Source organism: Chionomys nivalis, chromosome 16, assembly GCF_950005125.1.
Source record: "Chionomys nivalis chromosome 16, mChiNiv1.1, whole genome shotgun sequence".
NCBI classification, from domain to species: Eukaryota; Metazoa; Chordata; class Mammalia; order Rodentia; family Cricetidae; genus Chionomys; species Chionomys nivalis.
This window is the reverse complement of record NC_080101.1, coordinates 24,227,801-24,240,798: the sequence shown is the minus strand read 5'-3', so window position 1 is coordinate 24,240,798 and position 12,998 is coordinate 24,227,801. Positions and strand designations below refer to the sequence as shown.

The window sequence follows — 12,998 nt, the reverse complement described above, 5'->3', positions numbered from 1 at the left end:
GGATTAAGTGTCAGAGCTAGAGCAGTGTTGGTAAATGGGAATTTCTGATGGCAGACAGTTATGAACAACCCCTGTAAGCTGTGGCTTCCTTTGGCAACATACAATTACAGAAATCTGTCCGTCATCCTCATTGTCCTTGGCTCTCTGGGGACCACTATGTAGGTATAAAAGAAAGCTGGAAATGCTATAAAGCTGTAGGGAGAGGCCGTGCCTCCAGATTGCTCAAGGGTGTTGATGGAACTTTTTTTTTTTTTTAAACGGGACCCAGCCTCCGTGACTCAAAGTCAGAAGTGGATCAGGAGGCTTGCACAGCCTTCTGCTTCCTCAGGAAGGATAGGGAAGGGCTAAGGTAGGGCAGCATGTTCCAAACAGTTAATCTCAGGCTCAGCAGCTTGCTCAAGACTCCAGAAAGAAAAGGAGTCAGGCATAGCGGCACAGGCTTATAACCCCAGCATCTGGGAAGCTGAGCCAAGATGATCACTGTGAATATAAAGTCAACCTGGGCTACGTGGTAAGACTGAAGCCATCCTGGGCTACAAAGCAAACAAGCAATGGACTCCATAAAGGGTTTTCTGTGTGTGCAGGCGCATGTGTACGTGTGATGTAAAAGTTTTCACTTAGGCCCTGGGTCCAGCAGGGATAGGCTCGCTACAGGACGGAAAGGCTGATGGAAGGTAAAGTCTGTACCTCTGCTTCCCACATCTCAGGCCAGCGCTCTCCCTAGGATACCACCACCCTGGTTATGGGGACACCATGTGGCCTGCCCCATGAGAAAAACAACGCTAGTCCCAAACAGGCCTAGTCCGTCTACTGAAGCAAAGCTACAGAACTAAGAACCTGGACCAAGACTGGCAGAGCTGAGGCCTTCGGGGTTCCACACCGTGTGGCTCCATACTGTCTTGGAGCCTTGTTCCTCACATTTCAGATCAACTTGTCTTTGCCCTGAAGTTGGTTATGGTGACTGTCAACTCAGGCTATAATCTTCCACATAGACAGGGATGCCTGACTGTGTGATGATGGTGAATGTGAGCTATAGCAGAAGGATGGGTGCCAAGAAACCCTTTAAAACCCTGCTTGAAGCTGTATGGCGGTGCGTATCTGTAGTCCCGGCACCTGAGAAGAGGAGGGGGAAGAGAAGAGGTAGGGGCTCAGGAGTTCCAGAAGAGCCTTAGCTACATAGTGAATTCAAGGTCAGCAGCCTGCATTACACGAGACACTGTCTCACAGAAGAAAAAGAGGCTGCCCAAAGAGGTTAATGGCTATTCACAGCAAGGAGCAGTACTGTTATATTACAGTAGTGATAGCCCACTGATGTGGGTGTACTGTTACAGTAGTCATGGTATGTAGGCACTATTAGGATAGCAATAGTGTGTATATGCTACTACGATAGCTGCAGAACACACATGCATAGTGATAGTGTACTATGGTGTGTGCGTGCTACTGTGATAGTATGTACTATGATAGTGTATACTATGATAGTGTGTATTATGGTGTGTGCTACTGTGATAGTGTCAACATATATGCTATGATAGTACTAGCACACATGTGCTTGTAGGTACTACAATGACAATAATAGCATAAATAATAAATAATGTGTGTGTGTCACACACCAAAATGTATCATTAGTGTCGCTACCGTGTGTGCCCGTGTGCCTGACATTACATGTTACAGTCCTTTTCTTGGGCATAAAATTCAATGCATTTGCTCTCAAATTCACTCTGCAAATAAAAATTGTGCCAGACTAGACACTAGCAAGGACTAGGGACACTAGTCTTAAGGACTAGTGGAGACTGACAAGGACACTGGTCATCGGAACAACATGTGACAGGTCTCCCAGCAATGTTTGAAAAAGTGTCAAGGACTTACACCGAGTCTAGGTGGCAAAGTCCTAGCAGGCATCTGAGGGGAAGCTGACAAGATGAGAGGACATGAGCCTCGCCTTACAGAATAAGCAGGGATTGATCAGGCCAGACAGAGGTACATGAGAACCTCCTGCTAGAGCATGGGCACTGGGGGGCACTGGGGGGCACTGGGGGCTGGCAGAGATGTGATGGGGCTGGGGAGCTAGCCCTAGGCAGTGTGTAAGACCCTGCATATCTTTCATTTTAGAAAGCTCACTCAGACTACAGGGCACAGGCTCGGACACAGGCCTTGAGAGAGGACACTACCGAGGAGAGGAGGATGCTAGGGCTTCCTAGCTGAGAGATCTAACCTAGGAATGGCAGTGAGGGGACCTGGAACTGACAGGCAGTTTAAGGGGCAAGAGGCCCAGGGCAACTCCTGGTTGGACTGGCTGGTAGAAACTGAGGAAGGGTGGGGGTGTTGTGAGTGGGCTCTTGTGAGTGGGCACACACGGGCATCTACCAAGGGAGGGGGAACTCTCACAGGCAGGTGTGCTCAATGTCGGACATGTGACGTGCTATTCTGGCTAACTGGCCTGAAGTTGTGGCATTTTAGACACTGACTCTGTACTGGGACCTAACTGATTATGCATCCTGTTGCCATGGCAGCTGTGGGGTAGTCCATCCCCGTGCTGAAATCTATCAGCACCTGGTGGGAGGAAGTGTGACTTTCAGGTTTCTCCACGTTGAGATATCCTAGAACCTACACCAAGGTGTGATGGCTCATGTTTATTATCCTAGCACTTGGAAGGCTGAGGCAGGGTTGAGAGCTTTGAGGCCAATCTGGGCTACACAGCAAGAACCTGCCTGTCCCCAAATCCAAGGGCAAAGAATGACAGTTTAGTGGCAGAGTGCTTGGCTAGCGTTCATGAGGTCCTGGATTCAACCCCCAGTAAACACACATACACACACACACACACACACACACACACACACACACAGAGACAGAGACAGAGAAAGAGAGTGTGCACTTGTAGGCAATATGAACTTTGATCTCTGAAATCATCAGGGTTAAAGTAACAGATACTCCAAAGTATTACAAAATGCCCTAGAAACCCACTGCATTGGCACTTTTGCTTTTTTGTTGTTGTTTTGTTTTTGTTTTTTCAAGACAAGGTTTCTCTGTAGCTTTGGTGCCTGTCCTGGAACTAGCTCTTGTAGACCAGGCTGGCCTCAAACTCAGAGATCCGCCTGCCTCTGCCTCCCGAGTGCTGGGATTAAAGGTGTGTGCCACCACTGCCCGGCTTGCAAGGCACTTTTGCATCGACCCTTCCTTCTCACAACTCCGGGCAGGTGTAACTTCTTAAGATATTCTCAGGATATCACAATGTTCTATTGAGTTTCGACCATAGGCAGGCATTGTTCTAAGCGTTTGAGGTACGTGGATTCAGCTAAGCCTCTGAAGAGCACTAAGATGGGTGTTTTATTCACTTCATTTAGTAGAGAAGGAAACTGAAGCCCAGGCAGGCTTGGTAACTTGCCTGACATCATCCACAGCTGAGACCTGAACTCAAGTGGCTGATCTTTGAGCCCATATCCCTGTCCTAATTGATCCTATATTCCATTCCTGGTTCCACTCCTTGGCGGACAGAGATCCTCCCATGCTCCCAGCAGTAAGGGAAAGGCCTGGCTATTAAATGCGTGCATATGTGGCAGGAGGTCAGCCCATTGGTACCTAGCTTGAGGTGCAGGGTGGGCCCATTCCCAGACAGGCCGGCAGCAGGGGTGACGGGAAGTGCAGGTGGGCTGTTGTGGAACTCCCAGCGCTTCATCTGCAGCTGCTGTAGCCAGTATAGCATCACTTGTTTGGTGGCGGCCTGAGAAGAACAAGCATTAGTTAGTCAGGTCCCAGGCCTGCAGGGTGGCACCAAGCATGGCCTTCAGAGATCACAGATGTTTAGAAACTTTGTCCTGCCCAGAAAAAAATCCATCAACACTGCAGGCCTGCATCCACTTCTGGAACATCACAGAAAAGAACCAGGCTCTGGTTTCCTGCTTGGGCTCCTCACGTCTGTCTCTGTTTCCTCGAGCATTTTGTAGGGACAGTACTACTGATTTTATAGAGTGCTTATGAAGACAAAATAGGGGGAATAGAGTGCTTGGCACAGTGCCCGGTACACGGCAGGTGCACAAATGCATTCCCTAGACAAAGAAAGAGAGGTACCATGAGAGAGGAGAGAGCTGTGAACTGTGACCTGGCGGGGCCCAGCGACTGCCACTCTCCTTGTGTGACAGCCCCAAATCCTAGCTGCCTTTCTGTGGGATGGAGGTAATCCCACCTACTGCAGGGCTACACCAGCTCAAGACTCTGGATGGGGGCAGGAAAGCCACAAACACACTGTGCTAACACACTGGAAACCTGCACCACTCCAACAAGTCAGCAGTTGATGTCAGTCATTTCTTTCCCAACTAATAGCCCAAACAGTGTTTGTACATCCATTAGCTTGCTGGATCTTCTAGGGAGACGGTAGGAGTGATCGGCCCTTTTCCAGATGGAGACACAAGCGGTCCAGACATGTAGTGGCTATGGCATGCTGGACCAAGAACTAGGTCTTTCCACTGTAGAGCAGAACTAATTTTAAAGGCATGAGCTTATGTGGGCACGAGTGATGGGCAGCTCACGAGAGTAGACAGTGAGCCTCGTGGAGCTACCCACAATCAAGGCTACAAAAGAATGGCAGCAGGCTACAGAGCGACCAGGGCAAGCTCCCTCTTTGGAGAGGGCCACAGATGTGGTGTGACTCGGGTGGGGAGAGAGGTTGCCACAGTAAGCTTCAGCTGACAACATGGCACACAAGCTAAGAGTCACCTGGGAAAAGAGAACCTTAACTGAAGAACTGTCCAGATCAGATTGGCCTGTGGCCATGTCTATGATACAGGAGAGCCCAGCCTAGGTGGTGCCATGCCTAGGCAGGTGTGTCTGTATAAAAAGATAGCAGAGCAGGCTAGAAAGAGCAAGCCAGTCAGTACGGGTCCATTATGGTCTTCACTCTAGTTACTGCTTCCAGGTTCCTGTTTGAGTTCCTGCCCTTCAGTGATGGACCGGGATGTTAAATAATTCAAATAAACCTTTTCTTCCCCCAAATTGCTTTTGGTTGTGGTATTTCTCAAGGCAACAGAAACTCAACTAGAACAAGGGTGTTTCTATGATAGTCCTCTGGCCTGTTACGCAGACATCAGTAGGACAGAATGATGCCTGTCAGTCTTTTCTTTTCATACGCTGTTCCTCCAAAGCTTCAATTACTCTCAGGCTTCAGCAGACCTGATAATCCCCAGCCAAGCACAGGCACCTCATTTTATTCCTGAACTCGCCTGACACGGTCACACTGAGCCGCCACTCTGTCGGAGGCTCTGCTAACACTGGAAACCCTGTGACAGCCCAGCACACGTGATCTTGGTTCACACTGAGGTTCAGAAAGTAGCCCTTAGATCTTCAGGCCAGATTTACTTCAGATAACACAGATCTGAGTGTCCTACAGTTTCTTCACCCTGAGGTCTCTCTCTCCTGTCAGCACTACCCCCATCATGCAACCAGCCAGCTACCATCTCCTCCATCTCCTGGCCACCTCCATCTGCTTTTTCTCCAGGGTCACAGCTCCTGCTTGGCCATCATTCCCCCCTGGTTACTTTCTGAGAGGCTCTCAGACTACCAGTTTCCTCTCCCCCGAATTTGTTCCCTGCCCAACAGCCAGGCTGAGCTCTCTCAACCCCCTAATCTCACTGTACTCCCTTAGTGTAAGGCTCTTAGACAACCTCTACAGCCTGCTGGACAAAGTCTAAGCTCTTGAGCCGAATTCACCAGTGTCTCCTTCTTCACCTCCATCTTCCGGGCCAGGCTCCTGTGGCTTGCCTGGATGGATGCTCAGGGTTACACTGCGTCTTCCCATCTTAGCACACAGGCTCCCTCAGCATCATTGCCTTGATCATTTGCCTGTCCAAAAGCTCATTATTTCTCTCATTTAAGGGGTGCCTTTTAAAAGAGCTCCCCCACCCCCCTGTTACGTGGAGGCGCTGACCCTTCCTGTCTCCACACTCTCACTACCCAGACTCTTCACAGTGTCTCCAAAGGCATTTAAATACACTGCCACCTTATGCTGTTTGAGAAGAAGGGGCAGAGGCAAACAAGTCAGACTTGTTCCACACCCCAGAGCCTAATGCGTGGACTCCCGGAACAGTAAAACCATGTGCTGAGAGAGCGCTTGTCTTATGGAACAAGCCCAAGACCTAAAGCCCACAAGACCTCTAAAACATCCTTTCTGGCCTAAATGTCTGAGTTTCCATTATTTTAACAGCAACCTCCTCCCATCTCCCCTGGAGCCTAGTTAACTAGCCACACCCTTCAAGGAAAGGAGAAGGAAAACCTGTGGGCATCCCAGTGTCTGGACAGCGGCAGGTTGGGGGCATAGGGAGCAGGAGCAGAGGCGGTGGGGAGGAAGATCTTCGTCCTTACACTCTTGAGACTCAAGAACTACCCCCCCGCCCCCCCCATCTGTCTTCCCAGTTAAGCGAAAGGCCATTTCCTCTCAACTTGGTAGAATCTGACCTGGGGCTCCACCACCCTGTGTGTGTGCCTACGTGTTTATTTAAACAACATTTACTAAGAACTCACCAGTTCAGACACGCCTGGACAAACAACTTAGACTGATCGCTAAACTTACATATTTTCCCTCCTAACCCCTGCCCATGTCTGTGTTCGCTCCCGTTGGCCAAACCACCAAGACACGAATCAGATCCGGCCTTAAAGAAGGCAACCACAAATCTTGACTCTTGCTTCAGTACCAAGGAAGTAAGTCAAGGAAACTGGGTGGTTAGGCACCATCAAAGTAAAGTTTTGATACAGCACTGGAAGATTCCAAAAGTGGACCCCATCGTTTGTAAATGCCCGGTCTGAGTCATACCCTTATTGGCTATGACTCAGTTTCTCACTCCATAAAATGAGTCCCTCACCCTTGCCTGTGGGAAGGCAATAAGGAAACGGTGTGAAGACTCTGTGGCAAAGCTCCAGGCTCTGGGCACATGGCAGTAATCACTGTACAGGTCAATTAAGGTGTCCAGGCATTGGCCCCCAAAACTAGCTCAAGCTGGAAAAGAGAGAAAAGTTCCATTTACCTTGAGAGTAATAACCCGGTTGGGAGTCTTGACTTCGAAAGTGCCCTCATCCTCAGCGTCCACCTTGCAATCAAAGACCGCACTGGAGAGGTCGATACTGTCCAATGGGTTAGCATCCTGAGCGGTGCGCGAATAATACAGGTGACACTTCTTCTCGTCGTAGAAGAACCAGCGGCATTTCCAGCCCTTGATGGGCCCTTTGCCACCAAACTTACTTAAATACCCACAGAGTTTCTTGGGGACCGTGTCTAGTGGCCGGGCGCAGCCCTCTGCGTCTCCCGGAGGCACCACTTCGGGCTCCCTGGCCGAGTTGTGCGGTTGTGTGGATTCGGAGGGAGGGGTGCACTCGGGGTCCTTCTGCATCGCTGCTGGCCCGCTGCACAGGCCTGCAGCACCAGAGTCTCGAAGATCCGGCGGGCACCTGGGAACCGGCCGACACCTGGCTGGGGCGGAGTCGGTTCCAGCCCGGCCCCCAGAAGAAGGCGGAGAGCCCCAGTCGGCGGCCGGGAGAGAGCCGCAGACACCTGACTGCAAACCCCGCTCCCCGGCAGGCCGCGCCCCTATTCCCTGTCACGCGAGGGCCCGCCCTCGGCCCCGCCCACGCAACCCACTTCCGGCTTTTCCTCCACGTCGTCGGCCAGCTGGCTACGCGCGTCTGTCGTGTGTGCAGGCGCTTCGGTGTAAAGACAAAGTGGCTCCGAGGTGCTTTAGCCATGGGAGGGGATGCGGGGAGACACGCCACACCCTGGCTATGCAACCGTGAGGCTCGCGTGTTGGCACGGGGGATGGCGTCCCCTATGGCCGCCACCCTACGGGTGCCGCGCGAGCCACCGTTGGACGGCGCATCGCGCAGCCATTGGCGGAGTGAATGCGGGGCGGGGAAGCTCCGTTTCCGGCGCGAGGTTGTCCTCACTGAGAAACTTTGGAATTCTTCTCTTTGCCCTCCCTCTTTCCCTGAGGTCGGCCCACGGCCTTCACCGCCCGGTCCTCGGCTCGCCTTGCCTCGGGCGTCCAGTACGCGGCTGAGGTCGCCGGGACCCAGAGCAGATCTAGGACGTCGCTGAGCCCAGGATCAACTCCCTTATTAGCGATCCTGCCTCAGTTTACAAATACCGTCCCAAGGCGCATTACGGCAAAACAGCTAGACACTTTGTTCCGGTTCACCTCTCTTCTGGGACTTCATCTCGCCTTTTTCGCCGCTCCAGCTCCTGTTGCTTTAACTCACCCCACAACCTCGCCATCCTTAAAAGAAATCCGTGTACAGTCAGGAGTATTAACGGAGCGGAGTGTGGCAGTGGCGGCCTATCTGAGTACCTGTGTACCTTTAAGAGCCTGATTTCCCCAGTCTTGAGAGACTTGCTCTACCAAGGTTTTCTCATGTAAGGAGGGATAGTGCTCAGGCCTCCCCTTGCCGCCACTCCGTAACAAGAGCGGTTTTATGGGAATGCTAAGGAGCCCTCCTAGATTTGCGGAGGCCACTGGGGATTGTTTTCTAGACAGGAACGTTACAGTCAGCCTATCTTCTAAATGCCAGACAGATCTCTTAATTGATTATAATTTCTCATCCCAAATCAACATTGACTATCTAACTTAATTCTTTGTTCTTAATTTTATATTTTTTCAAGAAATTCCTCAATTTTTAGAACTGTTTTTTGATAATATGCAGGAAGCTCTGAAAACAGCAGGTAGAAAGGGGTTAGCGGGAATTAAAGGTCAATAAACCAGACATGAAAGCAGTAGGCAGTAAAGCCACCAAGAGAACAGTAGAATAGTTAGCAGAATTCACACCACTGAAAACTGGAAGCTACTGCAATTTCGTTATCTTTTTAAAGATACGGTCTTGTATAGCCGAGGCTATCAAACTTGCTATGTAGCCAAGTATGGTTTTCAGTTCTGACAGTCCTATTATTGGCAGCTGTGTTGGCTGGGGAGTCCTCGTAAACTTTTCGGGATCTTAGTTTACATGAAACAGAATCCTTGGCTTTTTTGCAGGAAAAGAACTTGAAGATGAACCAGTCAGAATCAGGATTGGAGTTTAAAGGGCACCAAGGAAATCAAGGCACACCCCAGAGCATGGGCGTGGACTTCTCAAAGGAAAGCAGTACTTGCACGTCTTAGCACTAGCCATAGATATTATTTTGGTGGCTTCAAGTAATATCTCCAAGAATTGCTAAGAAAATTTACTTTTGTCCTCTTTTTTGATAAATATGAGTATAGGGTGGCTCTGGAAGTACCTTTGCTGGAATTAACAATCTGAGAAGATAAAATCAGGATCCATCCCGGTTGCACAAGGGAGTTAGGACATCTCTCACCTCAAAGGGGGTTTCTAGTGAGATTCCTAAAAAATTGCAGGCTTTCTGCTAAGAAGGGAGAAAGGCCTGAAGCAATTGTCCTTTATCTCGGGATTCTCAGTGAGGAAAAGACTTGAGCCAGACTCTGGAATGAAGGGCTGCTTTCTCTTCCTGGGTCTAGACTCTGGAATGAAGGGCTGCTTTCTCTTCCTGGGTCTAGACTCTGGAATGAAGGGCTGCTTTCTCTTCCTGGGTCTGAATAATTTTCTCAGTCCTTTTACCCTGCCACCCTCTTGGTTCCACTTCTCAAGTGCTGAGATGACAGGTATACAGTGCCATGCCTGGCTGTCATGGATTTTTAACACTGCTTTCAGTCTCTGTACGTGTCAGTAGACCACTTCCTCCCCCACCCTGTGCCCCTCCCTGCAGAAAAAATATTAAATCTGTAATAAATCTGACATTAGTAGACAAACATCCAATCTCTGATGTTCCAAGTCAGAAGGAGAGTTTTGGTTTCTACCAAGAGTCTGTGCAAATACTTTGACCACAATGACAGAACTCTTAAAAACAGTATAAAACAGTTAATCTCGGGCTGATAAGATAGCTCTGTGGGTAAAGGTGCTTGCTGCCTAAGCTGATAACTTGAGTAATAACTTGAGTTTTGTCCCTGGGCCCCACACGGCGGAAGGAGAGAACAGACTCCCAAAAGTTGTTACCTGACCTTTGTGCAAACACCCACACACACATACACATAATTTTTGAAATTTAAAAAAGTTAATCACAACCTCAAGCTTTTGAAATAAATCCAAATTCTCTGTGTAACTATAGGTAAAAGGGGACACAGCACTGGCTGGATGGCTCTGGATAAAGTGCCCACTGCACAAGTCTGATTGATTTGAGTTAAATCCCCGGATTCCACAAGGTAGAAGGAAAGAACCAACTCCTACAAATCCTGTGACCTCTACATGCAAGTCACGCCACTGTTACACCCACATCCACGTTCTCACACAATCCATATCCTCACCCACAAATTATTTAAAAGGTAGATAGAAGTGGCCATTATAAATCATTTGATGGAGGAGAATAAAAGCCAATAAAACTTGTTTCCAAAATCCACCACTTTCCACTAAGTCACTAGAGCTCATAGACTATCAGAATTTTAGAACCAATGACAATTAACTGTGACCTTTAATTTCTCTGGCTTGTAGTTTTTTGATTTGTGAAATAGGCCTTTAAAAGGCAGAAAATCCTGCTTTTTTTTTTTTTTTTTTTAACAATGTGGGTGAACTTGGACATTATTCTAAGCGAAGGAAGCCAGGCTCAGAGGGCAAATATAAATTGAAAGCAGTTAACTCATGGAAGAGGGGTTGCCAGGGGTCACAAAGGACAGATCTTAAATGACCAGTGAGCCATTGAACATTCTGTAAAAAGCAAAATGTCTTTTTAATCTTGTCATTTTCATTATTACTAAAAGAAAAAGGAAGATAAAATAAGAAAGTTTTAGGAATTTGCATTTAAGTTTAGGAGTTCAGTTGTAAGGATTTGTTGTAAGAAAAAACCCTACACATGCTTACAGGTGTGCTCATCACTGCATCATTATGAAAAATCAAAAGTAGTATAAATGTCCCCAAATCAAGAGTTAGTTAGTTACATAAGGCATTAAGACATGTTGGTTAATCTCAACTGTCGATTTGGGAGACAGGCCTCTGGCAGGCCTGTAGGGGGTTATTTTGATAGCACTAATTGAGGTGGGAAGACCTGCCCACTATGGGCAGCACCATTCCCTGGGTTGCAATGAGTACAGACATTCACTGCCTCCTCCTTCCTCACTATGGGTGCTCTGAGCGCCCCTTGCCTCCATTTCCCCGCTAGGGTAGACTACCTAAAACTAAGCCACAATAAGCTCTTCTTTAAGTTGATTTTTGTCAGAGCAACAGCTAAAGTAACTAGGACAGACATTGAGTAATACGAGAAATATTAGGTAACAAAGTAGGCCATAAACTATTCCCGTAAGACAATTGCTATTTGGTAATGAACAAATGTGTATGTGTGTATACCTGCAATAAAATTGAACCAATAATTGAGAATATTGATAATTATCTCTGAGTGGTGAGATTAAACAATGTCGTAGTTATGTTTTATTGCTGAGAAGAGACACCATAGCCAAAGCTACTTATTAACTGGCAGCTTACTTATAGTTTCAGAGGGCGAGTCCATGGCCATCACAGTGGGATCATGGCAGCTGGCAGGCAGGTCTGGCACTGGGACAGTGGCTGAGCCTTACATCTGATCCACAATCATGAGGCTGTTGTGCGGGGGAGGGTGTCTAAATGGAAATGTGTTGCACTTTTGAGACCCCAAAGCCCACCTTCAGTGACACACCTCCAAAAAGGCCAAACATCATCTCTCCCAAACAGTTCCACCAACTAGGGATCAATCATTCAAATCTATGAGCCTATTTAAACTATCACAAAACATAATTTCCACTCTTTCTCGCTTTTATGTGTTTTTCCACATTTAACAATACAGTCAGTGGTGGGTGTGGTGGTGCATTGGGATGCAGAGGGCTCAAGCATGACCAGGCCTGCACTGTGAGACCCTGTTGTCACAGAGCCAGCAGGAACTGGGGACACGTCTGTGACCTCAGCGCAAGTGGGGCTGAGGCTGGATGATAATGTGTTTGTGGTCAGTCCGGGTTACAGAGTGAGTCTCTGTCACAAAATTCTAAAAAATTCTAAGCCCTAAAAGTTTGCAAACTTTCATCTGTTCCTATGTTTCAGAAATATATAGTTGAAAAGACATTGAACCCAATTCTTTAACTCAAGATCAGAGATCAGAAAATCTCCAAGCTCCACTCCTGAGACACCAGGGAGCCCTACCTCTCGCTCTGTCCTTGGAAGATTGCTGTTAGTGTTGTGATATGCTATTTATGTTTGTAAACACTTATGCTCTTCATTTTCTATAGTAAACACACTGGGGAGGGAGGATGACTTGACTTCCTAATTAGAAGTTTTGACCTCTGCTGCCCATCTTACGTCAGACATAAGGGATATTGGTCAAATCGCCAACCCAACTACCTTCATGCCTGAACCAGACATTCCCTGGACACCTTGAGACAGCTAGGTAAAAGATTGTAGTTGACAGCGCTTAGGAGGTAGGGTTGGGAGGGACAAGAGTTCAAGGCCAGGCACTTCATAGAATGTTCAAACTTTTCTTGGACTTTGCAACAGTCAAGGGCTTGGGGATGCGGCTCAGTAGTAGAGCATCTGTCTAGCAAATGTGCACCTACACACACAAGAGCCTGGGTTCAGTCTCCAGCACTGTGGAATATCAATACCCCCAAACAATCAAGGGGTCACACATCAAATAATTGAGAAGTTTTCTTAGAAAATGAAATTCTATAAAAAGATTTCTCTCTTTAGTTTCAATTATACATATGTGTCTATGTGTGTACATATGTGTGAGTTTTGGATGTATGCAGAGGCCAGAGGTGTTGGATTCCCTGGTGCTTGAGCTGTAGGCAGGTGTGAGCTGCCCCTGTGGGTGCTGGGAACTGAATGTGGGTCCTCTGCACTTAGCTGCTGGGCCAAGCTCTTCAGCCACCCTTAAGAATAGAAATTTATGGATTTGGACATACTTCAGTTGGTAGAGTGACTGCTTTGCATGCCCAAGACTCTGGGTTCAAAGTCCTGGCCCT

At 48.1% G+C, this 12,998-nt stretch overlaps 1 protein-coding gene across 1 annotated transcript in view; it reads right to left on the bottom strand.

Annotated features, from left to right (window-relative positions):
- Tbc1d2 (TBC1 domain family member 2) overlaps window positions 1-7,518 on the bottom strand; it is a 46,378-nt gene extending 38,860 nt beyond the window's left edge. Inside the window, exons 1-2 of the mRNA XM_057791152.1 lie at window positions 7,011-7,518; window positions 3,577-3,718 (exon numbers count right to left, since the gene is read on the bottom strand). Coding sequence (XP_057647135.1) covers window positions 3,577-3,718; window positions 7,011-7,373 — 505 coding nt within the window. The 5' untranslated portion in view covers window positions 7,374-7,518. The remainder of the gene's footprint in view (window positions 1-3,576; window positions 3,719-7,010) is intronic.
- Between the last annotated feature and the right edge of the window lie 5,480 nt (window positions 7,519-12,998).